Consider the following 19651-nt stretch of genomic DNA (forward strand, 5'->3'; position numbering starts at 1 on the left):
CAATAAATAGGTCACCACAACAAATACAGACACCTGTCTACAATGGCCTAGCTCCAGAATGACTCTACTTTTCTTCACCAGAGAATTATGTGCGTTAGCTACACTAAAAAGAACCATAATGGGAATAACATCAATTCAACTTTCCTTTTCTGTTCAACGTTTTTGAAAATCACCACATAAGCAGAAAAATGAAGAGAATTTGGACGTGAAACATATGTTTGTAAATTCAAAGCGATACCAAATGGTAGCAGAAGTTGCTAATATGGTTTCAGTATTTTGTAAAAGGAGCCAGCTGGATGGATGATAATTTTTCTACCCCTGCAGGGCTTCAAAGCTTTTAGGAAATCATTCTTTTCACACATATTAACACTTAGCTTATTAAAACAGATGATACTTTTATTGTAAAACGCCCCGGGTACAAGCTAGAAACATAAAGTACGAAAGGTAAGACTCATGTTGACCACCCAATCTGACAAACAGAGAACCCTGACGTGACAGACCATGGCGGGGGCGATGACGTCGCAGGACCTTCCCTAACCGCCACAGCTGAGCGTCGCCGGAAGCCCGTGAATTGCCGTTATGAAAACATTTGCAGTAACTTGCATAATTAAACAGAACTGCCAGAAAAGCATTTCTAGAATGCAGAGACGTATACAAATAAATACAGTTCAAAGGAAATGGTACATTTCCGAATCAGCCTTGCATTGAATTATGCAGGTGCATCATGAACAAAGTACCATTTCCTTTAAGCTGTTAATAATTACAAATGAGTGACAACATCATTACTGAAAGGGACTGCTCTCTTAGTCTCATTTACAGGTACTCAAGAAATGACTTGATGATCATGGTATCTAAAATCATAGGACCCCATTTCTAGGAGTAGCTATGCTTAAACAAAGACCTCATACTGACCGAATGGCAGTATCGTATCCTGTAGCACAGTGGTCCCCAACCTTTTTTGGGCCACGGATCGGTTTAATTTCAGAAAATATTTTCACGGACTGGCCTTTAGGGTGGGACGGATAAATGTATCACATGACCGAGACAAGCGTCAAGAGTGAGTCTTAGACGGATGTAACAGAGGGAATTTGGTCATTTTTAAAAAATAAAACATTGTTCAGACTTAAATATAAATAAAATGGAAATAATGTAAGTTATTTATTCTTTCTCTGCGGACCGGTACCAGTCCGCGACCCGGGATTTGGGGACCACTGCTTTAGCATACATCGGCACTGCAAATCAAGATAAAAATGTTCAGTAACAGGAGAGTGGCAGGTATTTGGCTTTACTACAGCTTCTTTCTTTGTTTAACTGAAGAATATTTTATTGACTTAAAGAGGCTTTTACTGTAGGGGGCCACATCCCACTACAACCGGATTCTGTGTATGGAACGTGCGGAGGCCAGTGAGACGAGCCGTTCAGCATGGTAAACTGATTACCGTCTTGCTTGTTAAAATTTACCTCAGAAGGTTTTTGAGGCTCTCATTCTTAAGTGACAGTTTTCTAGGGAAGAAAGAAGCCAATAAGGCTTCTGTCAGCCATCAAAGAAATAAAGCGATCAACTATATTAACTGCAGAGAAGAAAAAGGATAAAAAAAAGGAATGTCTGCTTTGCAAACACATCAAAATTCAACCTTTTTTCCTTCACCAAATAGCTAATGCCGGCATACCTTGCAGAGCAGTTACTTACATCAAACAACTTTTCTATGTACATTTCTTCATTGACTTTGTCTCGAAGGATGTCCTGGTTTTGCCGAACAAACATAATGTAGGTGTCTGCTAGGTCCATGCCTGGTTTCTGTTGTGAGGAAAAAGCATGGGGAAGAAAATGCTATCAGGTCTTGATTGTGACAATATTTAAGCACAACCCCGGAAAATCATTCACTATATCGTTTCCAAAATTGCTCTAGAAAAGTATGCTCAAGCCCACATCAACAATGAGCACCTTGAGTAAGTTCCATAAAGGAAATACAAGTTTATCATTAGTGTCTATAAACTTCAAGTCATACTTATTCATTATTAAAATGATTAGAATATGTAGTTGTACATATTATACTAGATATGTACACTAGATATGTATTTTTTAAGTGGCTACCTTGAGAGGTCAATATGCCAAGCAGTACAGATGAAAGAATTTTTCAAAAAAATACCACATGCAATAATCAGATCCTAATTGCAAATATAATTTGCTCTGCATTTTCTCTGGGTGGTTTATCCATACAAATTTTTAAAAATGTTACCTTTCCTTGGTTGCCTTTTTTTTTTTTTGGAAAAAGGCAGGGAGAGACAGAAACATAGAGCTGCTCCTGAATGTGCCCTGACCAGGGAATTGAACCGGCAACCTCCACACTCCAGGACGAAGCTCCAACCTACCAAGCTATCCAGCCAGAGCTTTCTTGGCTGCCTTCCTCAACCACTATGGGTGCTCAAGAACTACAAAATAAATTTTCTTACTAACCTGAATAAAACATTATTAGGAAGACATCAGACAAAGAACATTTACTGTATTACAAAATAAAACATAAAGCAAAATTTTGTGAGTTATCCATTGCTTCTATTCATTTACATTTATCAACACTATCTCAAGGATTTATTTTCTTTGAGAAATGCAGTATGAGTATTGCAAGAGCCAAAGGTGTGGATAACTTTCGACAGTCATCCAACATTTGGTGTCTTTTAATGTTAGAGGACATAGGGTAGTGAACAGAACTCCTCCTTGCTGAAAAATCAGTACAAGGAAGGGAATAGAATGGATCCTGAAGAGTTTTCCTTCTAGGCTTAACTTTACTTCTTTCCTGAGTTTCAGGTAGCTGCATGAGTTAATAAAAATGTTTCTTTGTGCCCAACTAGGTGGTAGCGCAGTGGATAGAGCGTAGGACTGGGATATTGAGGACCTAGGTTTGAGACCCCGAGGTCGCCAGCTTGAGCGCGGGTTCATCTGGTTTGAGCAAGGCTCACCAGCTTGAACCCAAGGTCACTGGCTCGAGCAAGGAGTCACTCGGTCTGCTGTAGCCCCCAGGTCAAGGCACATATGAGAAGTCAATCAATGAACAACTAAGGAACCACAACGAAGAATTGATGTATCTCATCTCTCTCCCTTCCTGTCTGTCTGTCCCTATCTGTCTCTCTCTGTGACACTGTCTCTGTCTCTGCCACATACAAAAAAATGCTTCTTTGTATGATTTACACCTGGGGTTGAGTCATAATCTATATGGATTTCTTTATTTTATTAGAATACAGCATTAATAATGACTAAATTATTGAACTGATGCCAAATAAGTGAGTCTTGCATCTTTCCATATCCACAGAATGCACCTGTAACCACTGTCAATAGATTCATTTTGCAAAAGTAAGTACTGCAAGGAAAGTAGGTGAAAGGGGATATGGATGACTTAACTATTAAGTATTATTTAATAAGTATTTATCTATTAAACACTAGAAGTTAAATCATCTATAGTCTCTCGAAAAACAACTCAAGGTATACATTTGAGTGATGCTAGGATGATGGTAGTGATGTCTCCTTAAATGAAGGAAAGTTCATACCACTTTTTTGGGGTTCAGGGGTAGAATATATTACATACAATGATAAACCCCCTTCTCTTAACCAATGTGCATTATAAGCAATGACTATTATCTCATGAATAAAAATTTGATATTTTGGTAAAAAATTATGTTTTGGTAATGAGCATTATAGCAAGTTTTTATTTCTCTTATACCTAGCCTAAAAGGAAATATATACCAAAAAAAAAATCAGGGAATCTTTCAAACACAACCCTGATACAACAAAATTAGTTATCAGTTATAATTTGAAACAACTATTTATATAAATGTCTTCACTGGTTTTTCCTTCAAGAGTTTCTATTGATAATGTATATTATATATTCCAAACATAACGAAGGCAACTTAGCACGTTTATTCCTCCTATTTTTCTACATAAATCTCATACGTAATGTTTGAAAGTTTAAATAACTACAAGGATAATCAAGAGAAAACCACATTGCTTTCTTCTGTGGGTTTGGGGCATTTACACATCAGTATTTCCAGGGAAGAGGCAGGCTGACTTGTACGAATATTACTAGCTACTATGAAATATGTAAGGACAACTAATCCATTAGTCTTTCTGTCCATGCCCTCAAACTTTTTCAAAACACTGAAAATGAGAAAATTCAAGAAATATACAGCCACAGAATAAAAATGAATGAGAACAATATTCTGTACATAATAACAAGTTAGCTCTATGTCAGAGTCGCAGTCAGGTGCCTGGAAACAAAATGCTATGATATATAAAAATAACCCCAGACAGTTCAGCACTGCCCACTAAAGTGGCAGTTAAAGAACAAACAAATTAGAGGCTTGCCTTCTCCATCATTTCTCCCCACCCAACCCCATTTTCACTTCCCCCTTTCAAAGGCAGAGTCTGCATAGAAGTTAATCTAGTCAATCACTGGACCAATCAGACTCACTGGAGACCAAGTTACCACCAGGAAGACAGGAGAAGGATGACTTGAGACACTTGCCACAGACTCTAACGTACTTTGAGTCTCCTTGGTCACTTTTGAGATGACATGAGACATCATGAAACGTTGTACAGAAGGAGTTTATCTTCTACTATCTAAAACTAACAAGAACTTTACAGTTTAAGCCTAAAACAAAACTAAATGCTGTTTGGCAGCCCCAAACGACATAAAAGAGAAATCTATAAACTAAGACAATCCCATGACTTTCTAAGGAAATAAGACTCTCTGGTGTGAGGTAAAGCTCATTTCAAAGTTTATTTCAACAAATTAAGCGTTTCTGCCTTTTTCTTTATCTTTCTTTTTGAAATTTACATTTTCTTCCCATTTGGCATATTAAGACCCATTTGCCCGGTAAACAAAACCTAGAATTCTTCCGTTTCCTCATTAGCATTATTTCTTCCTTTATCTTGGAGCTGTTTACCTATTCTTGAAACTTTGACATATGGGATATTCACACCTTGTGAATGTATTTTCATGTGGCTGGTGGCTTGAGACTAGAATCATTAGAAGAATATACACAAGTAATAGTAACTGCAACAGCTGGTGACATTTCCCAATTAGAATTGTAGTTCTTTAAAACACTTTATCCCTCCTTTGGTGTATGAAGGGTAATTATCTCTGATAAATTGCTGAAAAAGATGTAATTTTCCTTTTAAACAGTTTCTACTTGCAGTACAAATGTGTTTGGATAGAAGACATTATCGCTGGTTCAGCGCTCCTTTGGGCAAAGACTGTTTATGGCAGTGGAATTTACATACTTTGGAAGTCACTGCGTCTAATTCCATAATTACACGTTATCTTGTTGAGAAATGGAGTTTAAAAATATAAAACAAACCTGAGCACATTCTGTTAAGTTTTTGTCTTGGGGTGTAAATGAAAAGAAAGCTCGTGACGGCACGGCAGAGACAGACGGATCTGCTACGGACACTGGCGCGGGCGAGTGCCCTCCACACCCGCTCACCAACCTCATCCAAGGGGCGGCCTGTTCATCTTCAACTGTGAGTTTGCATCAGTTTGGATCAAGAATTCTACATTCTAGAGAGCTTATATTTAGAAATTTTTTTTATATATTGGTAATTAAATTATAGTTTTCCTACTGAATGAAAAAATAACAATTAGAAACCACATTGCAAGCACGTTGTATATTAAATACCACTTAGAATAAATGCTTTTTTTTTTTTTCAGATTCCCATTTGAAACTCTGAGAGCCTCAGGTCACTAAGAATTAACTTCCTCATCTAATAAAATTTAGGGTAATATTTCTAAATCTAACAGGAGTTTCTAAACTACTTCTCACTTGATTCAGAAAATAACAGAATTTGGCTAAGAAAGTTGTAATACAAAGACAAAAAGAAAACTAGAAAAAATTCACCCGGAGCATAAAGAATCAGTAACTATCTAAGGAAATGAAGTATGGTCCGATGACCTCTGGCACTGGCTGTATAAGTAACAGAATACACCAGTGAGTGAATGAGTTTAAGGAAGGGTGCAGACTCCAGCAAATTTTTTTTCAAGTGTTAATCGCTAGTTAACCTAGTGAGGTGAACATGCTGTTTAAAAAACAGGTCCTAGTTAATTATATGCTGAAATGCTCTTATTTCCTGCTGCTATGTCTAATCCCACAGGGGCAAGTCTTCACCTTCCCCACTCATGGCTAGGTGGGTGCAAGGCTGCCTGTCATTCTTCACAGCGACAGATTAGGACACAGAAGAAGCTGTCTAACCTCCCACTGGAGGTTCACAATACACTATGCAAACACTGTCATGGTGTCTATTTAATGAGGGGACAAATTTTTAAATATACTATTCCAATCTCAAGGATGAACTAGAAGCGACAGTCTAATTGACTTAATTTGAAAGTGTACGGCTCATAATCTAGAAAAGCTTGCTTTGAAGCAACAATCAAGACTGAAATTGTGACATCCTCATTTATGATAATCCATCTGCTTCATAAATGAAATACCTGCCTCTGGTCACTATTATTCTTTTGAAAAATAAATGACTCTTGCAAGATTTAAAACAATAGCATTCCTTCTTAGTTTGAAACTGTCATAGGAACAACTGATATCTTAGTTTAGCATTTCAGATTCAGAAATAGTCTATAATTGATCATTAAAAAACACAGGACATGACACTAAAAACAATGTAATTTTTTCTTTCAGTGATTAATATATCCTTCATTACTTTGACATTTATGCAACAATTTCTATATTTTTTATATATGAGTAAAAATGTTTTTAAAGCTAAACTTTTCAAAAGCATTTGGAGCAGTTTAAATAAATTATATTTTCTGAAACACTTTTAAATAATAGAAGGTATTGAGTATAGCTATTAGGATTATGTTGTAAAAATACACATATTTGCTTTTCTACAAAATTGAAAAGTTATATTGTATTCATACAGAAAAGCCAAAGGTAAACAACAGAACTGAGCCTTCAACTAAATTTTTGCCAGTTTAAATATTATATAAGCCCAGGAAGGGAAATAATTCACAAAAAGGTGGAGGGGAGAAAGGAAGAAATGTAAACAATGAAAATTCACAAGGATAGAAAAATTTCAAGATTATTTAACAGTGTTTTTATCTATTGTTTGAAACAATGAATGAAAAAATTCTCCTTGTTCTCTGGAAAAATTCCAAACCATACTATTCACAAACATTAGGGGATACTTTATTGCTTCATATTCATTTTGAAATATCCTCTGATGTTTGTGAGCAGTATCTTATTACAAGCAGTGAAGCTGCCCAAGTCACCTTTCTCTTTGTTAAATTTAGTGTATTCAAAATTCCTTTTATTAACACGATTACCGTATTTTTTGCTCCATAAGATGCATATTTTTTCCCTCAAAAGTGGAGGGGAAAATGCCTGAGCGTCTTATGAAGTGAAAAATATGGTATTTTATTAAATATTTTAACACACCATTTGGTTCAGAATATTTTTTTTCTTATTTTCCTCCTTAAAACCCTAGATGTGTCTTATGGTCAGGTGCGTCTTATGGAGCAAAAAGTACGGTATGTATTTTATCTCCAAATTGGGAAGAAAATTCTGAATTAAAGACACTGGCATCCAGTCTTTTGGAAACACCCCTTAGACTTGGAGCATGTGGCGTGTGTTTTGAATGTGCTCATTTCATCCAGTTGCATGTTTTCACGGGAGAGGGGTCCATTACTCCAGCATCCTGACTCTGGGTAGGGCTCTTCTGCCTGCTTCCTGTGAGCAGTCAGTAAAAGGCAGATTCCACCATTCTGGTGTCTCTGAGGATATCTGAAATTGGAGTCTGCTATAACTAATGCTCCTATAACTTAGGTCCTCATTCACTTGAATGCTGCACATCATTTCTTTTAAGTAGTGATGTAGTTTATGCATTCATAGCATTAGTATGTTGGAACATTTTTGTTGTATCACTTGGGGAAATCCTTCCAAAGAGGAGGTTATTTTAAATATTAAAAGAAATACTGAATGACAGATTAAGATATTAGCCTCTAACACTATAAGAAAAAAGGCAGGTGAATTTCAACTGAGATTTAGGAGTTCAATTTTAATCTTACTGTGCCTTCTACATTTGAGACTATGAGCAACCAGTATCTTTCTTGCTATTTCTGTCTATAAGGATCATTAACACCTCAGAGTTTAGAGAAATAGCTGCTGATAAGGAGTACCAGACAACGAATGTGTATCACATGCTAGCTTTACATTATTATATTCATGAGTAATGGTTACAATGGTGACGAAGATATTAACTCTACCAGGTTATAATAATGTTCACTCACCTTCCTCTCATCTATCTGCAGTTGTTACAATGTCACCTACAAAAACTGAATTGAGGACATGAAGTGAAATTGAAATGCTGTGGGTATTATTTCATTGGGCTTTTAAAAGTTATACTGATGGGGATTGATTTACTCAGTACCAATGGAACCTTTCAGATTTTGGCTTCAGGGAGACCTGAGGATGCTAGAATGTTAGGGTCCCATGGAAGTCTGTGGATTGACTTTATGTGAGAAGAGCCAAACATGCAAAAAACAAAGCAGTAAAGATGAGAGAAGCAAACTGTTCATCTAGGAAGCACAATACACAACCTTCCTGGCTCTTATAATGGTGAGGCTTTGAACCTGGTCCTGGTGCGCATTACTCCCTCTCCAAGTGAGAATGTCCCAGGGGCCAGGCGTTCCATTCCCCAGGTTCTGCCCGGCTCCCTCTCTGACGTGAGGCACTAAATGTTCAAGTGCCCTTGTCTCAGTAATAGACAGTATCAGAAGCAAGAAAGAAAAAAAGGAGGGAAGACACTATCATAATGAATTGAGCAACTGTACCTATTAAGTATATGCAAGGTGCTTAATACTATACAACAAAAGGAAAAGAAATAAAAAACTCATGTTTTTCACTCTGTGGAAGGAAAGTGATTTTTGTTTTGGAAAATGCTTTTGCTCTGAAGCAGAGAAACTGCAGAAAAACGCATGGAACAGGAAGCACCAGTCGAGGTAAGAGCTACACCAACTCCATTTACTGCAATAGTGCTTTTCATTAACAAAGTGCTTTCACCTTCATATCCTCAGTGAATCCCCTAAGAACCTGGTGAGGAGGTGGCACAGGAATTAGACTATTATCCTCATTGCACAGGTGGGAAAATGGAAGCCCACAGAGCAGACAGTGAGCAGGAGGTGAAGACGGGACTTGAACTGAGATCCTAGACTCCACATCGAATCCATACAGGACAGAGCTGAATTTGGGCCACATTTTAGGGAGTTAAGAGATCAGAAATCTTTGGGAAATGTCATAAAGAAGACAAATCATTTGAGAGAATTATTATGGAAGACAAGAGAAAAAGACGTTTTCTCCTTTTTCTAAGGACAGACACGGACATCAGCACTGAAGCCAGTTAATGGGGAGTTTCTCCTCTGCTTCCTCACTCATTGTCCTTGGTCTTTTCTTGGTCACAGTAATCCTTACCATGTGCCTTGGTTCTATTTAGCAGTGTCACCTCACTGTCTAGCACAGAGCATTGTGTGTGATAATATGGTAATTTTCAATAAGCATTACACACACACACACACACACGCCCCATAACTAAATGACCTATAGAACAAAATTACTGAATCAGAGTTGGGAAGGACCTTAAATGTCATCTGGCAGTGTTCCTACATAATGGAGAAATCTTCAGTACCTATCTAGCAAATAGAGGTGTAGCTTCTATTACAATCTATCACCTTGTACATAATTTATTTTTTAAAAGATTTTCCTTACATTGATTTCAGGTCTACCTCCCACTAGGTTTTAATCACTGTTCCTAGTTCTATCATCTGGACTGACACAGTATAGAGCAAAATGATACATTTTAGAATCTGGACCCTAGATTTTACTATAATCAGTAATAATAATGTGTGATAACAACTAACATTTACTGAGCACAGATTTCACTCCAGGAATGATGAAAAGTGCTGAACGTATTTACAACAAACCTAGAAGAGGTATAATTATACCTTCATTTTGTAGATGAAAAAAATTGGTGTCCATAGGGATGCATGCATATGTCCAAGCTCATCAAATTGTATATATTAAATATGTGCAGTTTTTAATATAAATTATACCTCAATAAAGCTGTTAGAAACCTCTGGTACTCAACGTTATTCAATACTAAGCACAGTGATGGGGCAGGAACTCACACTCAAGCAGTCTGGCTCTTAGTCTGGGAATGTGGCTTCTCTATTGTGCTGTCCCCACAGTTTCAGCCCCAAAAAACCTTCTGGGTTTTTTTTTGTTGTTGTTATTTTTTAGCAGCTGCCCCACATTATTGTCTTTCTTGATGTTTTACACACTTAAAAAAATTTTTTTTTTCCGAAGTGAGGAGCAGGGGGCGGCAGACAGACAGCATGAGCCGGACCAGGATCCACCGGCACGCCCACCAGGGCGATGCTCAGCCCCTCTGGGGCGTTGCTCATCTGCAACCGGAGCCATTCTAGTGCCTGAGGCAGAGGCCATAGAGCCACCCCCAGTGCCCAGGCCAACTTTGCTCCAATGGAGCCTTGGCTGCAGGAGAGGAAGAGAGAGACAGAGAGGAAGGAGAGGGGGAAGGGTGGAGAAGCAGCTGGGAGCTTCTCCTGTGTGCCCTGGCTGGGAATCAAACCTGGGACTTCCACATGCTGGGTCGACGTTACACACTTTTTAAACATGCATTGGTATTGGCTATGGCTACCTAATTTTATAGGTAAGCAGTATTTTTGGGGTATGGGCAGGTTATGTGAATTCTTTATTTTTTTGAGGTGGGGAACACAGATTTTTTTCTTTTTTTTCTTTTTTTTGGGGGTGAGAAGAGGAGAGACAGTGAGGCAGACTCACACATGCTCCCCAACTGGGATCCACATGGCAATCCAATCCAGGGCTGATGTTCAAGTACAGAGCTATTTTTAATGACTGAGGCTGATGAACTCCAGTAGAGCTATGCTCAGTGCCAGGGGCCATGCTCAAACCAATAGAGCCACTTACTGTGAGAAGAGAAGGGGGGAGGAGAAGCAGATGTGCCCAAACTGGGAATCGAACGCAGGACATTCAATATGCTGGGACAACACTCTATGCACTGAGCCATCAACCAGGGCCAATTAATTTTTTAACCCTGCTGAATATTTTGTTTTGGCCCAGTGGTCCTGTCTGCAAAGCTGATCTGCGCGTTTTCCTGCTGGTCCTGCATCTCATATATCAGCTCGCTCTCTTAGGTCTGAGCTCCCTTCTTCTAAGTTACTAGAGAACAGGACAGATTCACCTCTTCAAGGTCTTGCTTTTCCTCTGCGTCTAAGTGTGTATGCATAGTGCTTCCTGAACTGTTAACCTGTGGGGAAGTGCTTTATCAACTCACGGGTAGTGCTTATGCACCATTCCTTTTCCTTTGTTTCTACAGACCCCACTCATCTCGAGTTACTCAGATCTATACCTTTCCCTTCATCTTTCCCAGTCCTGTTATTCTACATGTTTTCCATAGAGTCAGATCTATTTTATCACAGTCTCCATTCTGGGATCCCAGGATATCTTAATTGATTTTTAAAATTTCATACAGTCAGGCTTAATCTTTGTGCTATAAAGGTACGTTTTGACAAAAGTCTAGTGTCACGTATCTACCATTATAGAATCACCTGGAATAGTTTTTAAATTTTCTATTAAATTTTTTAATTTAATGTGTAAACATGGATTCAAGTGCCCCACTCAATATAACACCCTCAAGCCCCAACAACATGCCCCCCATTACATCCCTTTTGTCCTTCTACCCCTCATCTATCCCCCCTTCCCTCTAGGACTTGCTGTCCTGTTATCTGTATCTGTGTGTTATGTATATATAGTTTCACTAATCCCTTCACCTTCTCTGATCCTATCCCCTCATCCCCCTTCCCTCTGACAGCTGTCCCTTTGCTCCCCATGACTTCGCCTCTGCCTCTATTCTGTTCCTCAGTTCACCATGTTCATTAGATTCCACATATAAGCGAGATCATTTGGTACTTGTCTTTCTCTGCCTGGCTTATTTCACTTAGCATAATGATCTCCAGGTCTATCCATGCCATCGCCAGAATAGTTTCACTGCTCCAAAAAGTTCCCTAGGCTTCATCCATTCCACCCTCCCTAACCTTGAAGTTTGGCGATCAGTAATCTGATTATAACTTTTATAGTTTAACATCTGCTAGAATGTAATATAAATGGACTCATACAGTATGCAGCCTTTTCTAGCTTCTTCCAGTTTGCAACATGCCTTTAAGATTCATCCATGTCTTCACATGATCTGGTAGCTAATTTTTCTTTCCTCTGCAGAATTAGTATTCCAATTGTATGACTATACCATTTCTTATTTAGCCATTCACCTACTGAAACACATTTTGGTTGCTTCTAATTTTGGGTGGCTATTAATGAAATTGCTATGAACATTGGTGTGGACACATTTTAAAACTAGTTGGATCAATGCCTAGGAGCACAAGTGGTGAGTTGCACAGTAGGACTGTTTAGCTGTGTAAGACACCACCAAACAGTCTTCCAAAGTGCCTGTATTTTTTTTGCATTTTCACCAGCAATAAATAAGAATCTTTGTTGTTCTGCATCCTTGTCAACATTATATATTGTCAGTTTTTCAAATTTTAACCTCACCAATAGGTGTGCAGTGGTAGCTCAGTTTTAATTTGCATTTCCCTAATGACAAATGATTTGTCATTATAAGCAATCTTTTCAGTTCCATGTCAAATAAGCATCTTTTCATATGATTATTTGTTAGCCATGCTTCTTTATTGCAGTGTCTGTTTCAATATTTTGCCCATTTTTTAATTGGTTGTTTGCTTTCTTATTGTTAACTGTGAATCATTCTTTGTACATTTTAGGTACAAGTCCTTTATCAAATATGCATCTGTAGCTGGCCTTTTCATTCCCTTAACAGTGTTGTCAACTTACATTTTTTTCTTTCATGGATGTTTTTGGTGTTGTATCTAAAAAAAATTACCACCAAATCCAAGGCCACATATACATATATCTCTTATATTTTCCTTTAGAAGTTTTAACCCCTTTTTACTGAATTCATTGGGGTAACACTAGTTAACAAAATTATACAGGTTTCAGGTACACAATTCTGCAACACATGATCTGCTCAATGCATTGTGCTCACCACCCCAAGTCAACACTCCATCCATCATCATTTATCCCCCTAGAATCCCTTCCACCTCCCAACCTTCCTCCCTGCCATAATCACCACACTGCTGTCTGTTACATGAGTGTTTCTCTTTTTTGTCCTTTTTTTGCTCAATTCCTCCACCCCCTCACCCAGCAGTCCCCCCACACACACATAGCTGTCAGCCTGCTCTCTATGAGTCTGTCTCTCTATTGCTCATTTGTTTATTAGATTCCACATATGAATGAAATCATATGAGACTTGTCTTTCTCTGTCTGGTTTATTTCATTTAGCATAATGTACTCCAGGACCATCCATGCTATTGAAAAACATAAAATTTCCTTCTTTTTTATGGTTATGTATTATTCAACTGGGTAAATTTACCACAGCTTTTTTTATCTGCTCATCTACTGATGGGCTCTTGCACTACTTCCAATCCTGACTATTGTAAATAATGCTGCAATAAACATAGGGGTGCATATATTTTTTTGAATTAGTATTTTGGGTTTCTTTGGATATATTCCCAGAAGCAGAATTGCTGGGTCATAGGGCAGTTCCATTTTTAATTTTTTGAGGTAACTCCATAATGCTTTTCACAGTGGCTAGATCAATCTACATTCCCACCAATAGTGCATGAAGGTTCCCTTTTCTCCACATCCTTGTCAACACTTGTCATTTGTTTATTTATTGATGACAGCCATTCTGAAAGGTGTGAGGTGAAATGTCATTGTAATTTTAATTTGCATTTCTCTGATGATTAGTAACATTGAGCATCTTTTCATGTCTATTGGCCATCTGCATGTTCTTTTTGGAGAAGTATTTATTCAGGTCCTTTGCCCATTTTTTAATTGGATTTTTTTTTTGTTTTGTTTTATTTTTGGTGTTGAGTTTTATAAGTTCTATAAATTTTGGGTATTAACCACTCATCAGATGTATTACTGGCAAATAAATATGTTTTTCCACTCAGTGGGTTGTATTTTCATTTCATTGATGGTTTCCTTTGTTGTGCAAAAGCTTTATAATTCAATGCAGTCCCATTTGTTTTTCTTTTGTCTCCCTTGCCCAAGGAGATATCAGAAAAAATACTGCTATAAGAAATGTCTGAGATTTTACTGTGTATGTTTTCTTCTAGAGTTTTTATGGTTTAGAGTCTAATGTTTAAGTCTTCAATTCATTTTAAGTTTATTTTTGTGTAAGGTGTAAGACGGTAGTCTAGTTTCTTTTTTTTTTTTTGCATGTACCTGTCCAATTTTCCCAACACCATTTATTGACTAGACTATAATAACTATAAAAGCATGGGTTTCTTTCTGCACTCTCTGTTTTGTGCCACTGTTCTGTGCCTGCTTTTAAACCAGTACCGTGCTGTTCTTCTAGACGTTGTATAGTTTGCATCTTACAGGTAGGTTTTGACCAGTTTTGAGTTAATTTTTGTAAAAGGTGAGCCATTGTTTTATGGTTTTTTTTTTTTTTTTCTCATGTGGTTCTCCTTAAAAGACTGTATCAGAGACACATAGTTTCCGGAGTTTTAGCATAAAAACATTAACAGTCAGTAGTACTTCATAGCTTTTGAAATTACTATTTAGAGGCATCAACCATAGAGATATAATGTTCAGATTTGGGGAAGAAACTCTTTTCTTAGTAATCTGTCATAGCTGGACCACATCGACGGTTTAGTAAGCTCTGCTGGCAGTGGGGGGAGTGGCCAGTTTGATTTAATAGTGACATGATTAAGCTGGAAGTCATCTGGCGGGTAACTGCCATGATAAAGGGTATAATTGCTATAGCTGTTTTCATGATATGTCTATTTTCCTTTCTCTTTCAGCCCTGGACACTGAACAGCTTGTGGGCAGGAAACCCATACTTTCATCATGTATGCCCAGGGCCTAGCACTTAGTACATGCTCAATAAATACTTAATGAGCTCAGTGGAGAAGTTGAGAATATTTAATATAGGAAATAAGAATTCCTCAGACAATATATCCCTTTGAATAGATACCATATCTCTTGGGAAGAGAAGGCATGATAATTATCATGAAATGTTTGAAGAGCTGTCATACAAAAGAGGGATTAGAACCAAGGCCAAAGTCACAGAGCTACAGAATTGCAACTCATTATATATAAGAGGAGGCTGCCTTATGGTGAGCCTGCAATCAATAAAAAAAAAAATTTAAAGTCTGAATGAATGTTTGTGAGGGATATAGGGGAGGGGGTTTCTACATGGAGAAGGAGAGTGAATGAACCCCTTTCAGTATCTCTCAACTTGAGGTTCTATGGGTCTAACAATCTAGTACAGGGCCAAAATAAGAACTTCAAAAGCCCTGGAAACAGGAATCATTATGGTGGCCCATTCTGTTTAAATTTTTAATTCAAAATAAAACTAAAACTATAGGATAAAATGTGTTAGGAATTCCAATGAAGTTCATGTGTTCCCGTGATTACTTGTTTGCTTCTTTTTCAGATAATAAATATCAACTGTTCCCCTTAAATCTCCCTTTTCCTCTTTGTGCTGCTGCTTCGCAGGACCCTGTACATGTGATCCTTCCTGCTTCTTTGTCCAACAGGGATTTTCTGATTCTCAGTAGAAGACAAAGAGTATGCCAAGACTTCTTTGGGAGTCATTCATAAAAGAAAAGAGCCCTGGTCCAAAGTAACCCCATGCAAAGGCAAGGAAACTGATGGCCTATTCATTGAAATTGTCAATTTATAACACCTACAGCAGCAGTTAATTTAGGGGCTATCTATTCACAGTGTAAAAGCCAAATCTCAACAAGCAGGAAAGGAAAGGGCAAACACAAGGAAGAAGCCATTGAGAAGATGCAGGAGGAAAAGTAATCGTACATACAATTTTCATTGAAGACTTTAAATGGAAAAAAAATAGCAGAGGGAAGGGGAGAGGGGGGTAGGTGAAGGTGGGCAAAGGGAGGGGACAATGGAGCCGGAAAGAGACTTTGCTTGGGGTGGAGGGTGCACGATGCAGTGTGCAGGTGATGTTTAGTGAGTAGTGCACTTGAAACCTGTATGATTTTGCAAACCAATGTCACCCCGAAAAATACAATAAAAAATAAAGAACAACCAAAAAATAAAATTATTGAAGGCATGTGAAACTAATAAATAAAGTATTTTAAGATTTGAACAAAATACACATAACAAAAACTTTGCACCCTAACCATTTGTAAGTATACAGTTCAGTGATATTAAATACATTGCCAGTGTTGTTCAACCATCACCACCATCCATGACTCTTCCCACCTTGTAAAACCAAAACTCCATCTTCATTAAGCAATGACTCCTGAGCCTCCTCAATCCCCAGCTCTGGCACCTACCACTCTACTTTCTAGCTCCAAGAATCTGACTACTCTAAGAGCCTCATATAAATGTGCTCATACAGTGCAGCGGACCTTAAACAATGTTGAGGTTAGCAAACCTGACCCGACACACCAGAAAATCTGCCTGTAACTTCTGACTCCTGCAAAACTTTACTAATAGCCTACTGTTGACCCAAAGCCTTACTGATAACATACATAGTAAACTAACAAACATTTTGTATGTTATATGTATCATTTGTGGTATTCTTACAATAAACTAAGCTAGAGAAAAAAACAACAACAATTGATAGCCATCTACTACTGATAATACAAGGCTGGCCACGATTCAAACTTCTGACATTCATAATAATGATTCACAGATGTGATACTGCTCAAGCAGTCTTTTTTAAAAAATAAATTTTTAAATCAATTTTATTTTCTTTCTTTAAAATTTTTTTTAATTGATTTTAGAGGGCATGAAATGGAGAGAGAGATGCCAATTTGTTGTTCTACTTATTTATGTTTTCATTGGTTGATTCTCATATGTGCTCTGACCGGGGATCGAACCTGCAACTTCGGTGTAGGTGAAAAATGCTCTAACCAATTGAGCTAACCAGCCAGGGCTTGCTCAAGCTGTCTTAACCAAAGGTGAGGTCACTGATATTCTATCTAGTTTTAAATTGTAAGGTTTTTTTCCTATTTATGCCCTAATTCTTGGAACATTGATACATACGCCAAGATATATGATTACACAGAACATTTCAAGCCTTGATCATATGTGTGGTGATAGGATTTAAGGCAAAAACTAATTTTGTTAGGATTATCAATTTTAAAATGATGCACTAACTTGACTGTATTTCTCATGTGAATTCTTTCATCGTATTAGTAAGATTCATCATCTCCTCCCCTGTTATATTCATCTTTTAACAAATTTACAGATTACAATTATTTCCCAAGAATTCTGCAAAAAACTAAAGGTTTAAATAAGTGAATATTGATTTTTTACACTTTTGTATATAGAACATTAGTCCTTTCATTTAACTAGCTCGTCTTTATTGTTGTTTTAACCGAATAAGAAGCCTGTTACAGCTTGCGTAGAAAGGGACTAGATAGTGAACATCCTTTCTGTAACTAGTGTGAGGCTTTTCCTACCCCCAGCCCAGTGCGCTGTAACCACCCTCACAGCTGGGCTGAGCAGCTCTCATGATGAACAGACCTCCACAAGAGTGCCCATGTCACAGTGGGCAAGTATACTAAAACACCCTGCCAAGCGCTGTGAGGAGGGTGAGCCCTTAAGAAAAAAAGACTGCTCCCTGGGGGAATTGCACTGGTTTCAAGATCTGAAATAAACCCAAAGTGAACCATATTTGTTTTAAAAGAGTTAAATATAGTTTTAAAAAGCAAGTAAAAAATACTTACTGGAACATCAACATATTTGGCAGCTGCTTTCGCCTTAAGAGGAAAAGAGATAATAATGAGAGTTATTATTATTATTACTATTATTTTTGGGGGTGAGAGGAGCAGAAATAATGAAGCAGACTCCCTCATACACCCCAACTGGAATCCACCTGGCAAACCCATTTGAAGCCAATGCTCGAGTACCGAGCTATTTTTAGCACCTGAGGCTGTCATGTTCCTACAGAGCTATCCTCAGTGTCTGGGGCCACACTTGAACTAATTGAGTCACTGGCTGCAGGAGGGAAAGAGGAAGAGAAGGGGGAGAGAATCAGGTGGTTGCTTCTCCTGTGTGCCCTGAATAGGAATCAAACATGGGATGTCCATATGCTGAGCTGATACTCTATCCACTGAGCCACTGGCCAGAGTCTTTTCCTGTTAATAAGTATTACGACAACAGTCAAAAGTCAGTAGAAGAGACTCATTGAAATACTTACGGTGAATGACAGAATAGATGAAAAGAAATTGCCTTCATCATATCTTGACAGCTTTGACAGAACCCCTTCCAACACTGAAACAAACTATAAACAGTTTATGGTGAGTATTTAGAAAACCACTGGCATGCCAACTAGTCATAGGGCAAATAATTCCTGGACCAACTTCTGCCATGGCACAAAAATTCATGATGCATAAGCCAACTGCTGAGAGGCTGACTTGTTATGTTTACTCTTTTATTTTGAGGATGAACTCTAAGGTCACTTCCAATTGCTGAAAATAACACAGGCATTTTTAAAGATAGAAGAATAATATGTAATAGGAGTCTGCTCACTAATGCGACATAACGTAAACTATGAGAAAATAGCTTTAAATTAGTCCTGAGACTAACCCTTTAAAACAATTTTCAACTTCAATGTAGATGTTTAGAAGTTCTCATCACAATAGAAAATTTTAACTATGCATGAAGACGGATGTTAACTGGACTTATTCTGATCATTTCACAATATATACAAATATCAAATGGTTATGTTGTACACCTAAAACTAATATAATATTGTAAGTCAATTAGACTTCAATAAAAACATGCAGATGATTAGAAGTAATGATGGTCAAGCTCAATCAAGTTCTTTCCATCATATATCACTTGACCATTCTCTAACTTTTTCTATCTACAGAAGAGGTTGAATAAAAAAGTACAGATAATGATGTGTAACATTTGGGACCCCTGTAACACTAAAATGACATCTGACATTAGTTAATAAGTATTTACCAAGCAGTTCCAAATGGATATATAAGGGTCACTTCTGCTTTTGAAACCCTACAAAGAAGTTGGGGAGTTAATACAGATATATACACTACAGTGTCCAACAGAAAGAGTACTAGACTGAACACATGTCATAATTCTGTCACTGACTATTGTGTGAGCTCAGGCCAACCACAGCACCAATCAGTTTCTGCATCAGTTAAATTGTGTGTGTGTGTGTGTGTGTGTGTGTGTGTGTGTGTGTATGTATGTGTACACGTTGAGGGGGCATATGGGAATTAAAATTAGTTTCAAAAGTGTTCTTCACCCTCATACACTGTTGGTGGGAATGTAAAGTAGTACAACCATTATGGAAGAAAGTATTTTTGGTTCCTCAAAAAACTGAAAATAGAACTACCTTATGACCCAGCAATCCCTCTACTGGGTATATACCCCCAAAACTCAGAAACATTGATACGTAAAGACACATGCAGCTCCATGTTCATTGCAGCATTGTTCACAGTGGCCAGGACATGGAAACAACCAAAAAGCCCGTCAATAGATG

General features: G+C 37.8%; 1 protein-coding gene across 4 annotated transcripts in view; it reads right to left on the reverse strand.

Annotated features, from left to right (window-relative positions):
- Positions 1–19651, reverse strand: part of CADPS2 (calcium dependent secretion activator 2) — a 527120-nt gene that overhangs the window by 28408 nt on the left and 479061 nt on the right. For all 4 annotated transcript variants that reach the window (XM_066362568.1, XM_066362567.1, XM_066362570.1 and 1 more), the window contains 3 exons: positions 18344–18427; positions 17871–17903; positions 1691–1798 (listed from right to left, as the gene is read on the reverse strand). In XM_066362568.1, coding sequence (XP_066218665.1) covers positions 1691–1798; positions 17871–17903; positions 18344–18427 — 225 coding nt within the window. The remainder of the gene's footprint in view (positions 1–1690; positions 1799–17870; positions 17904–18343; positions 18428–19651) is intronic.

The sequence above is a fragment of the Saccopteryx leptura genome, chromosome 2, assembly GCF_036850995.1.
Source record: "Saccopteryx leptura isolate mSacLep1 chromosome 2, mSacLep1_pri_phased_curated, whole genome shotgun sequence".
Lineage (NCBI taxonomy): Eukaryota > Metazoa > Chordata > Mammalia > Chiroptera > Emballonuridae > Saccopteryx > Saccopteryx leptura.